Source organism: Helicoverpa armigera, chromosome 2 (genome assembly GCF_030705265.1).
Source record: "Helicoverpa armigera isolate CAAS_96S chromosome 2, ASM3070526v1, whole genome shotgun sequence".
In the NCBI taxonomy this organism is placed as follows: domain Eukaryota; kingdom Metazoa; phylum Arthropoda; class Insecta; order Lepidoptera; family Noctuidae; genus Helicoverpa; species Helicoverpa armigera.
In genome coordinates this window covers 999,938-1,012,491 of record NC_087121.1, presented here as the reverse complement: position 1 = coordinate 1,012,491, position 12,554 = coordinate 999,938, and the positions used below count along the sequence as shown (strand labels likewise).

General features: G+C 37.2%; 1 protein-coding gene across 5 annotated transcripts in view; it reads right to left on the bottom strand.

The window, feature by feature from the left end:
• The window catches only part of LOC110378779 (uncharacterized), a 123,316-nt gene that overhangs the window by 29,559 nt on the left and 81,203 nt on the right, over positions 1 to 12,554 (bottom strand). For 2 of the 5 annotated variants that reach the window (XM_064042360.1, XM_064042368.1), the window contains exons 2-7: positions 4,983 to 5,068; positions 4,577 to 4,645; positions 1,767 to 1,902; positions 1,165 to 1,378; positions 845 to 1,046; positions 388 to 492 (exon numbers count right to left, since the gene is read on the bottom strand). In XM_064042360.1, the coding sequence (XP_063898430.1) occupies positions 388 to 492; positions 845 to 1,046; positions 1,165 to 1,378; positions 1,767 to 1,902; positions 4,577 to 4,645; positions 4,983 to 5,040 (784 nt within the window). In that variant the 5' untranslated portion in view covers positions 5,041 to 5,068. Of the gene's footprint in view, positions 1 to 387; positions 493 to 844; positions 1,047 to 1,164; positions 1,379 to 1,766; positions 1,906 to 4,576; positions 4,646 to 4,982; positions 5,069 to 12,554 lie in introns of those variants that run through there. The other 3 variants (XM_021338181.3, XM_064042364.1, XM_021338182.3) reach the window with 3 other exon arrangements.

Below are 12,554 nucleotides of genomic sequence, written 5' to 3'. Positions count from 1 at the left end.
TTTGTATTTTTTCTACGAAAAAGTGGAGCAGCCTGTAATTTGCTAAAAATGCCACACGCAATTTTGAGCCTTATTTTTATAACTTCAAGCTTACTTCTTCAACAAGAATCAATTTGACCATCAATAAAGTTTCATTTATTTTTTTCATGATCAAGCGCATCTTAGTAAATACATAGTGGTACCAGGCCAGCAGAAACCGCAAAAGGTTGTTGTGAACGGCCGATAGCTCAGCGCCATCGACAGTGTCCGTGAATGACAGACAAGATAAAAACTTTTTCGCGCTCACACGCAAAATATTCCGCGTTTTTCTACGTTTTGAAAGTTATAGAAAATTATTTTCACAACCCGTTACCTATGTGTATATGGAAATTATATAGAATAACTTACCGATATCGTGCATGCGTTGTTGGTTGTCTTTTTGAGACAACGCTGCGAGGAGCCCAGCATCGCCTACTCGTTGTCGAGCGACAGCGATACCGACGGGAATGGAACCTGATAACAATTCCAACCATAAAATAAAACTGAACCGAAAAACGGGATATGACCACAAATACAAGCGTTCTGTGATAAAACGTGGATTATGACTTCGACTTCCAATTATTTTTTAGGACCTCAGAGTATGTTTTTTGTTTTGTTTAAGCACAAGCCCAATTACCATCTGTAGATACCTGATATCCTTATTTTACTTTGTATTTATTGTAATCTAATACTTTATTCAACCTTCATTTACAGACAGCAAATTCGGCGAAACCTGCAGACGAGAAGCAATGAGGAATTTTCTCATCGGCCGTCTCGCATAACACGCTGCGAATGTACTAGGAGCGTATAGACCGTAGGAGCTTACCGTTGTTTAGCGATGCCGGTATCGCCGGAGGCGGGTGGTCTGGTTTGTTACCAGGCGACGCTTGCTCAAGCTTGACGGCAACCAGTTCGGAAACTTGGACGTGCTGGGGTTCCCGTTTCACCTGAACTTGCACATTTTGTCCCGTAACCCCCAGCCAGGTAACGGGATTTGTTCGACTACACCCACTGTCGGCATGCATAACCTGTTGAGGACAATATTTTTGAAATTAATATTAATTTAGAGCGCCTTAGAATACAAAATCCTAGATGCCTAGGTGAAACTGATAAGCTATGCCATAAATAAATAAAATAGTTTCTTACGAAAAATAGAGCAGTATTGATATCCATTTTCGCTACCTTTTTAGGAGAATTTGTGAGGCAAGTGTTGCATGACCGTTTTGCTTGTTCGGTCTTGATAGTAAGCGGCTGCATAACGCCAATATTGTCCAGCATCTGCCGCTGGTCACCAGGACAACATAAAGAATCAGGAAGACAAGCTTTGCCCAGTTTGGCTTCTTCCATTTTATTGTGATCCCTGTCCATGAGAAAAAACAGAATTAAGAGTTTGAAGCAATAAAGAAAGGCTGCATTTCAGTAAAAAAGGTTGGCTCAAACTAGCTAGCTATATGTAATTAAGCTTATTCCATGAAATTCTCCATATTGCTTAATCAACTTTACTGAGTGAAGCGAAGCCAGTAAAAGGAAGCGTTTGGAAAACTAGAAGTTACTGCATACATTTATAAGTCTAAGTTAAACCTGCGGAAACATCAGGGCAACACGATTCTCCACAATATAGCCTGTCTACCTATCAATCAAGTTTCCAATCTGCGTTTATTATCCAATCGCAAAAGCGCTATTCCGTTTTACAGCACGAATGTAAAAGTGCTTATTGTTAAATGACAGAAGTGTGCCATCAAACTTACTTATCGGTGAGAAGAACCCGCTGCGAGCAGTTGAGTAACTCCAGCTGCAGCGGCGAGTAGGGGGAGTTGGGGGGAGGCGTCGGCACGCCGAACGTCGACAGCGACGTAGAGAACAAACTCTCCGTCACTGGAACAACTGGATCAATTAACCTTTTGAGTTATGTGACCTTAGTACACCTAAAGAAAATCTAGTGCTCAAAACTATCGCTCAATTATGAGATCCTAGTAACTTAGGTCTTTCGTTTAGCACTAACGTATTTCTGTCTCTTTCTTATCATGAGACAGACTATAGCAGATGTTAATGTTTACATTTGTGTGAAAAAATATTCGGCAAATAGTTTTAGTTACGTAATGCAAATAAGTGTTCAAATAAGATGCAATGACGCTTAGTGTATGTATTTTATGTTATTTTGCATCTAATTGATAGTCGTTAGTGCTGCCTAGACTAAGTTTTAACAAAAATACACTTATAGACTATCGACCATTGTTGTTGACAATAAATAATAATCCCATTGGGAAAGAATATGTAGACATGTAACATGTAATCTTTGTAACTTTGATAGATTCGCAATCAAACTATCAACTTATCCTAACCAGTTCTAAACAGAAATACTAACTAAACCCCAAGTATCAAAATAAACTCGACAACTCTTTGCATTAGCGAACAAAGAATCTATTTCTGTCGAGGCCCAAGGGATCTAAGACCTTAATTATGGAGTGTCACTCGACAGCGGCAACTCCCGCGCACACATGTGCTCATATTTACGTCGCATATAAATGTCCCATCTATTCTACACGCATTAGAACGTTCTATCAACCAATAACATTAATAATACATACAAGGATCGTTTTATAGGCAACTCCAACAAAAAATATATTTCTGCTAATTACGCAATAAAAACATGAAAAACATTTCCAGTTAATTAGAAACTTTTCTTTGAAGTCGTTGCATATGGAACTTAGCATTTCAATTAACTATATTATAAGCAGTTACGCAGGGAAGATTATTATAGAAAAACGTGCCGATGACGTTATAAATTAATTATGACTTTTGCTATTACCATGTAATCTAAATAAATTAGTTTTAATTATTTTGAACAAGTTCTAGATACCCAACAAATTCATTGGTAAATCAGCAGTCGATCTAAATTACCAAGGAAACATATTCAATGAGGATGTCAGAAAAGTTTTGTCGCAGCAGCTGAAGCTATGAAAACTAAGCATAAGACCCCAGTGGCTGGATCAATTAAATGTTGTTTATTTTATAACAAAAAGTAATTCAGTGTTGGTATGTTGTCCCACATTTCACGGGTGCCACTCCGACTCCGGTCGCTCACGAGTCACGCCGCGTAACTAATCGCCTTAATTCGGTACCTCAAAACATTGCCGCGATTTTATATGCATGTCTTGCTCTAAAACATTCCACTTATGATTGAAATAAGGAAAATGGAATTTAAAAACTGCTGGAAACGTGACCTAGACTTTTTATGATCATAACAAACAAACTTTCAGTACATATTTGTCGTAAGTACGAAAACCTGATTGACAGGTTTAAGGAAACTATCTTCAGAATCTATTAATAGTGAAAGATTGGATGACTTTCAAGTACCAAATTTTGTAACAGTTTGGAACAAACAGCGAACATGCATCTTTTGTAGTGATTGAAATGTGGTCACAATTAGTTACCTATTTGTTAGATTACCTATGGCCTAAAATCTGATTGTTCCCAAACTGAGCAAATACTTTACATTACCTAGGTAGGTATAAAACTTAAGAATCTTATTGACATTGCGCTTGTTCTAGAAGGCCGCTCATTGATTAACGACTACTTATTTACTTACATACGCATGCCGTAAGTTGAAAAACCAGTCGAATACCAGTGTAGTGCGTATCATTCCGTATTTAGAAAACCTGAAGTAGCTTTTAAAACGGAATCTTCTCAAATAAATCCTGAATCGTAGCATTCGTAGTCCCAGATTTGAAACACGCAATATTATTGTTAACTCCTCAATGTTATGTATCCCTGATCCAAGCGATCTCTGCCCTCAGGAGCATTCATATCCCAAACATGATGTTTTATCGCCAGCTGAACCACCGGTGAGCCGTCTGTCAGAAACGTCATGTCAGACATATCCTCACGGCTGTCGCCCAAGGCTCTGGCAGCCATCACGCGATGTGTAACCCGGTTACAAGAACATTAACTCATACCGTCTTTGTTTTGTTTCTGTTGCGGTAATCATATTTTCGTTACGGTATGTTATGTCCTACGAATTTATGTTCTCCTGGTAAGTCTAGATCAATTTTGCATTGTGTAACGAGACCTTGCTAAATAAAAAATCTACGTCTTTTTTTTTTGTCGCAATAAACTAAAATCAAAGTTAGCTTATTAATTGTTTTTTTTCTTGCTTGTTTCACATGTTATGATTGGTTTGAATAGATTACTATGAGCCATCAATCAGCCTTTAAACTGTTAGTCAGTATTATAAGCAACATGTATTGAGAACAGCTATCTACGGAACAAACTTTTTGGAGTTTTTGTTACTACAATAACTCTAAGTTCGACAGTACCTAAAGCTGAATGTGAAAATTCACAAATACAAATTATGTGCGACTACTACTACCTAGAAGTTTGTCGTAACTTCAGTCAAAAAACATATAGTATACAAGTATAGTAGTAGTTTTGAACTACTGAAATAAAATACATGCAACTTAGGTATTTAACATAGACCGAGTCAACGTCCTAAGAGTTAAATAAAACCTAAGTTAGTACCTAATTGTATTAGAGAACAATTAAAGTGAAGCGAACCCACCTTTGTGTATCGTGGGTCGGTTGCCGGCCTGCGTCGGGAACAGAGAGTACAGAGGGAACCGAGCCACACCTGTGAATGAAATATTTATTTTAACTGCGATAATTCAGACCCGCTGTTTGTTTTACTGTAATAATATAAATTGAGTTCCTAATTAACGTTCACTACAAATTAAGACAAACAAAGAACTTATTAGCTGTAGGGTGGGAAGTAAAGTTAAGACTACATTTTACATTATTCTTATAATGAAGACTAGCTAATGTCGAATTAGCTACATGTTTCATTTTAATTCATTGATGCACGCCCTGAAATTTTGTACTTTTTGTCTGTAACGACAAAAAAATTCTTTCTTTTTTGTAGCATAAAAAAATATGTACGTTTCAGGAGTAGAGGTACTAGGCTAACATACCTTGCTGCAGATCAGTGGGCGGGCGGGAGCGGGCGCCCCCCGCCGCCCCGCCCAGCATCGCCTCTCGTGTTGAACCACCTCACCACCTGTGAACACATTACACGTTATCATCTATGCCCATTACAAACATTACTTAGCATTACAAAAATACCATACAATAGCTGCAACGTAATTTAGCATGCTACATATCATTAAATTGCACACAAAAGGTTTTTAATACATTTTATATTTATGCTCATTTACAAATAATGGTAATGGGAACTGTTACAGATTAAGAAAATAGTAGGTAGCTGAGAGAGGCATGAGCAATTCAAACATTTCAAAAATCATCCCGCGCGTTTTCGGTTTTCAAAACAAAAAGACAATGTTATTTACAAAATTATAATGCATTTCAAAATATATTCTAAACATATTCCAAATCAATCGCGCATACATTACTTAATTAACACGTTGCTGACAATACGTTCATAAATAATGTAAACAAAGTAATTTTCGTGCCTAATTTAGCGGATGCGTCATCATCGCCACTGAGCCGCTCCGAAAGAATACCACTCGAGTATTTTACGTAATGCCAGCTCTTTGAATTTCTGTCGCCTTAGTACACCGAATCTTCGTTCACTTTCAAATCTAATAGATATGATGTAATTTCGGACAAGTACGAAATAAATATTTTTTTCTTGTTATTTTTAATTACAAAGGGTCCAATTAAAAGTAAAATAAAATAACATAAGCACAAAATTAATACTTGTTGTTTTGTGGTTGAGATTTTTTGAATAATAAAAAAGCGGAATAATCGATGCACCGTATGATGCATAGCTGAGGTGTGAATTAAAATTGCATTGTTGTGTTGCAACTTAATCTATGTCATAAATTCGTATCTCGTATTTATGTAAGTATTTTTTGCTATTAATGGAAAGCTCTCGTAATCTGAAGTTATCATTGTTAGTATTTTAACCAGAATGGATCTTTAAATAACTGTAGATAAAGCACATTTTAGATAGTCGTCGCCATAACCTCGAGACTCAATGCACCAGAATAACAGTAACGATAAGAGGTAGCAATTTGGCGAGGTCGGCCAATGATCGGTGTGACGTCACAGATATCGGACAATAGGTACTGGCGCGAACATTGAAAGTGTTGTGTATAATCTTCGGGGTTTTTTGTGCACTAGACCGATAGATTTTTAGACAAAAAATGCTACAAAAATCTAAGAACAAAATGTCTCAACTAGCTAGATATTGTAGCTACAGATTAAATATGCCCAAAAGATTGGCAAACAATACACCGTCACGTACCATTAAAACTAAAAGCAATTCAAATATTTTTCTGTTATTTCACCCATAATGAACTGTAGAAAAACAGTAATTTAGCATTTTCCGGTCAATTTTACACAGTCGCTCGTTAGGCGATAATGGGAGGTGTTTCTCTTAACATTTTCTTCAAAACAAAGTAATACATTGTGTGTAGTTTGGAAGCAATTAAATTATCATTTAATAAGGAGAGACTCACCTAGCGGAACAAAACTACGCGGACACCGAGTATGCAGCGAATGGAGTGCATGCCTAGAGCGATACATTTTGTGGTTGTTCTTCGTGAATTCATTAGAGTTGAAGTCCTCTTATTAAAAAAATCTAATATCTTATGCCAACGTGCGCTACATGGCAGAAGTATTTTAATAGATTATTAGAAAAAGTTAAAAAAAAAATATCTAAGCTACTTAATTATAATTTTTCATGAATACGAGTACCTATTTAAGTACTTCACGGCGGTGGAGTCTCACCGCCCACGTTCGTACTTCATCCACTAAATAATCTGTGGGCTGCTTAATAGTATGGGAATATAACGGGACTGTATGAAATATTACAATAATGTTGTTGTTCAATATTTCTACTAATTAAGAAATTATCATAAACGGATGTAGGTAACGTAAGAAAGCCCGATAAATCATGACAAACTTAATTGAAAATTATACGAAAAATGCGTAATTGTTCCACATAGCTATACTATGTAGTCTCTATGTAGGCATCTTGCATTCGTGAAACTTAGGTACTTACCTACTTCATTGTTCTTATCAAAGTGTCTTGTATCTTGTACCTTATAGGTTGCTATGCCCACACAAAATTAATATTAGAATCGGTAAATATTAGTAGGTATACTAAATAGGTTTAACCGTGAAAGCGTAACAAACATACTAACCGAGTTGCTTACAATATTACACTCGTACTCCAACAAACGGTTTATATTCTATAATCACACTTCATTCACGACAATCAAAAACCAAACAACAATATTCATTCAAATGTTCCGCTCAGTTTCACTTAACAATCCAGAAAATCGCATCCATAACAAAACATCTCTTTTCGATCAGTTTTTCAAACAGCGCTAATAAACTCCACAAGGTTCAATTAACAAAAAAGCGAACGTAACAAAAAACGGATCAAAAGAACTAATCATTCGAAATTGTGAAATAAGAAAAACAGACGTCCTTCGTTTCGAACCAGGTTCGACGAGACGAAAAAAGAGAAAAAAATAGTAAAAAAAGAACTGTCCTATTAAACAGTGAGAGATGCAGAGAATAAATTATGTTAACCCATTTGAAAAGTTAAGGGCACCGCTTATAAGGGCCGGTATTAGGGCCTTCCCGGAATACCGGCGCAATTCTCGAAACGGCATTAGAATACCATTTTGGAATAGTTCGTGAAGTTAATTTAAGTCGACTTTCTGTTTGGAGTTTGTGCTCGTTTCGTTTGGGTGTACGAGTTTTAGCGAAATAGCAAACTACTGAAAATCTTCATATGAGTTTGTCCTAAATATTTCCAGTAGCGAGATTGATACTTTTTTTATAGAGCTGTGCCTTATGCACACGCATTCGGAGTTAATTAATCTTTAAAAAAATTATTGTATCCTACGCATAATATTTTCCCGCTTCTCTTTATGTCAAATTCAAGCGAGAACGATCTTACCTAATCAATGGAAGCTAACTCCGTCAGAAATATTCACAAAAATACTTTAAACCTTGCATTTGCTAATCAAAGTTCAAGACCACGAATCGATCTGAAGATTACTGTTGCTTGATTGATCGCTGCACTAAGGATATGAAGATAGCATCGCTTGGTATTATCTTGATATAGCTATTATTACCTTTATATCTACGTAGTGGAACATAAACACGGCAGTCTAGTTATAATTTGGACAGGGTTGGTTCGTATCGCACGATCGCTGTTATCGTGAGATCTCCACGCGATCGATCGCGCGATATATCGCCCGTGTGTGGGTTTATGCTCTAATGAATTAAGATAAAGAAGCGCAACTATTTTGAAATAACTATAGTTATAACTGCAATCTTTGGTAAACATAATAATAATTGGAAACAGCAATAGGCGTTGCTCTATGAAACTATTCGTATTTTCTTTAGGTATACAGTTAAGTTGGGTATCAAGCTATACACCTGCATTTGCTTTCTTTAGTTCATTATCAGGATAACAGATAACCATATACCTTTTAAAGATATTGTATTATTTGATAACTCATTCATCTCGCAATAAATGAACTAAGCCGATGCCTAGCACCTGTATTACTAGGGTGGTCTAACCAGTCCTCGAAGACTTCAATGACAAATTAATTTCACGAATACTTGCAATAAATATATTATTACGCGTTATGAGGTCCCAAACAATGTCCAATACAATGGGTGATAATAAAATGAGAGAAGATGAGAAAGGGATGTAAACGTGTGAGGTCTGGTGAGTCGTAACTCGTAAGTTTTCAAATGCCTATTCTTTGGGACACCTACACAGTAGTAATAGGTTCCCAGTGTTGCTGGTGTAGCTACTACGAAGTTTAACGTGATTTATTTGAAGTCTGGATTGAAGATTTTGTGTTTATAGAGCTTATATTGTACCTATATAAAGTAGAAGGAAGGAGACTGAGAGGCCGAAGTTCTATACGGTGGTCTGACTAAATAACCAAAGAGCTGGAGATGCCTATGAATGTTGCAATGCATCAAGCAACAGAACGCAATAAATGGCGACATCTAGTGGACAAGATCAGAAGGAGTCACGATCCTCAGCAGTGAGGGAAACGACTAAGAAGTGATTGTACCTATATGAAACTGACTAATTGCAGAAATCAGAGATTTGTTGAAGTGAAGAACCATTTCATTTTATATTTCATACTAATCTACAGTTATGAAACCTCAATAGGTAGGTACTCTACGTATAAACTTACAAACTCGTAAAGCAAAAGCACTATGAAATCCCGTCACAGTAAATTTCCATAGAGTGGCGCAAAAATCAGAACTCGACGAGTATTCTCGAAATAAATGCGGTTCCATTACACGCTTGCCGCGGGACGAACATACAGCGAATTCGTTTTAATTACAGCCAGACAGAACTATGTAGTAGGAATGTGTCCCGTATTACGCAGGGTCCAAACAAAAACATGTATAGAGAAACTAGCTGATGTTCCTGAATAATTTTTGAAAGAAAATAACAATCTGAAAATATTTTGAAGAGATTGAAGCTGGTTTTTTGTATAATCAAAAAGTAAATGTAGTCAGTTTCGTATTTAGGATTTCAGGAAACTAAAATTATTTCGCGAAACTCTCGACAAGTTTCATGATGAACCGCAAAATAAACAGTAACGTTGAAAGGCCGTATTTTCAAACAGTTTCCATCTTATATTTTCTATTTTTACAGCATGGAAATGATAAGTCCTCTCGGTAGCTCGAAATGACGAAGCCGTCTCTTTGGCTCCAAAGAGAAAACGCGGACAGCTGCAAAAATTGAAAATATTTCTATCGGTCCCAACGTAAACAAAGTGAGTTTACCATGTAACCTGACGAAGTTAAAAGTTATGTTCGAATGTATGTTGTTTGTAAGCTTTTCAATACATTACACCTGGGTGGTTTGTACATACGGATTTTGTATGCATATATTTTGTCACGTACAACCTAAATGACTGGACCAAATTGGTGTACCGGTGAATCCATTTGCATATGCAACGAATTGTACATTTCGGATACCAATTTTAGAATAAGTACAAAGTTTTATTATGTTTTAAATCAGAGAATTTGTTGCGTGAATTTTGTGTTGACTTTTTTTGGATACAGTTGCCTAATTATGACGTGACAGTTACGGCAGATGAGGATGATTTAAATATTACTTACTTACACAACATTAAAATAATTCAATGAAACAATCATTATTTAATTCTGTGTTAGCATTTATATACATGGTACTGATACTGCTATATTCATATAGCGCTATGTTCTTAATCTTTGGCGCCTATAAAAGCAGTGCAATAGCTACGTTATCAGAAGATTAAAAGTTTGTTAGCTCTCAAGGATATGAGACGCAACCGCACTGAACAAACTTTTAAGTTTACTTTTGAGGCTTTACTTAAAGCAACTTTAAGAGATGTTCTTGCACTAAAAGGCGACATCTATCTTTTTTATAAGGTAAACGTACCAATAGTCGTCGGATTTCGGAAATCACTGACTTTGAAGCGCTACTGTGTGTTAAATATTCAATAGAAAATGAAAATGTTTGCATGACGTGATAGAATATTTATTCATTATTCTAATTAACTAATGTTTTTTTAATCATTTTAATGGGTTTATATACTTATTAAGGCAAAAGTAAAAAAAGGGCGATTTGTACCAATAGTCGTCTGATTTGTACGGATACTCGTCAAATTATCCCAGTACTCGTCAACTTTTAATGCTAATGTAAACTCTTGAACATAAGGTTCAAGTTATGTACATTTATTTTGTGCTTGAATTTGTTAAGCATACTTGTGCTTTTGAGACATTAGGTAGGTAGATAGATAAAAAACCAAATTCTTATTTAGAATAGCAGGTCATAATCTGTTAGAAGACCAGGCATTCAATAAAACAGATACATGGTTGCATTTTAATTTATATTCCTATCTATCAAACGCTTGGAATCACAAAACCAGTCTATAAAATATCTATACTTAATATTATAAAGCTGAAGAGTTTGTTTGTTTGTTTGTTTGAACGCGCTAATCTCAGGAACTACTGGTCCGATTTGAAAATTTCTTTCAGTGTTAGATAGCCCATTTATCGAGAAAGGCTATAGGCTACTTTTTATCCCGGTACGGGAAGCAGTTCCCACGGGATGCGGGTAAAACCGCTGGCAGAAGCTAGTATGTTATATTTTTTAATCATGATGATGATGTCCTCCCAGACGTGTCCGTCGACGGCGACACCCTGTCAATTCCCGGCAATCTGTCTTCGCTCATGGGCCCGGTAGTGACTTGCGAATCCGATTTTTTTTTTTGAAAATTCGGTCACATGATGCACTGTAGAGCTCTCCGTTTGCATTAAAGGTGTAATTATACGTCGGTTTAGGACGAGTTTTACGGGCCAGGCGTTTACCGCCAAGGTCTTCAAGACGATGGGACTCGAATTTTTCTAGTCCTTGATGAACTGCCTTTCGCCACTAACGATGCAGTCATGTGCATATGTAGCACGAGTAAAATAATTACTTTTAAAATATTTAAATTGTAAAATAAAATAATTAGTATTCACAAAAAATAAAAGCCACATTCATTTACATAGCTTTCCGCGAAATAATTACTAACATTCATAGATATGTAGGTAAGGTTGTCATTCATCAAAACTTCTGAACTGCTTAGCGCATGCTAAGTACCATTTGCAAAAATCTCTATAGACAGTTTAAACTGTCTACTGTCTTAAAGGTATCAATCAAAAATAAAATATGATTAGGTACAACTAACCGTTCAAACCCAATAATAATAATATCTAATAAGCCCCACAGGGCATCTGAGGTGGATGACGGGGAGTAGCGACCCCGCGGGGCTATATATCCGAGAGCTCCGGGGAGAGTATACTGTCCCCCATCTCCGGCCTGCCGGAGTGAAGGTCTCCCGCCTCTTGGCTTGAATTCATTGGCTGACCAGAGTGGAGTCGCTAGAGCAGGGTTAGCAGCCCGCTCGGAGGGTACGTGCCTCGTGGTAAGTGGCGAGTGGGCCATTGATGCTGGACCCACAGGGAGCGTGTGATCTGCGTTTAAAGTCCGCCGAGGTATCCTCACCCTTCAGCCGCTCATGTACCTGTTGCCCTCTTGTTGCGATTTAGCAACTGATTCCCGGGGGCCCAGTAAGTGAGGTGGCGAGTCTCCACCTGCCATTTTAACATGTATTTTATACATTGTCATCGGCAGGTGCCATAGTTCCTCATCATCATCATCCTCCGAGCCTTTTTTCCCAACTATGTTGGGGTCGGCTTCCAGTCTAACCGGATTCAGCCGAGTACCAGTACTTTACAAGAAGCGACTGTCTATCTGACCTCCTCAATCCAGTTACCCAGGCAACCCAATACCCCTTGGTTAGACTGGTGTGAGACCTACTGGCTTTTGACTACCCGTAACGACTGCCAAGGATGTTCAAGGATAGCCGGGACCTACAGTTTAACGTGCCATCCGAAACACAGTCATTGGTGTCATTGCAGGATATAATTAGAAGAAGAATCAGAATCAACTTCTCATACTTGAGAGGTTGATTCTTGGCCCACCAGGCCAACACGAC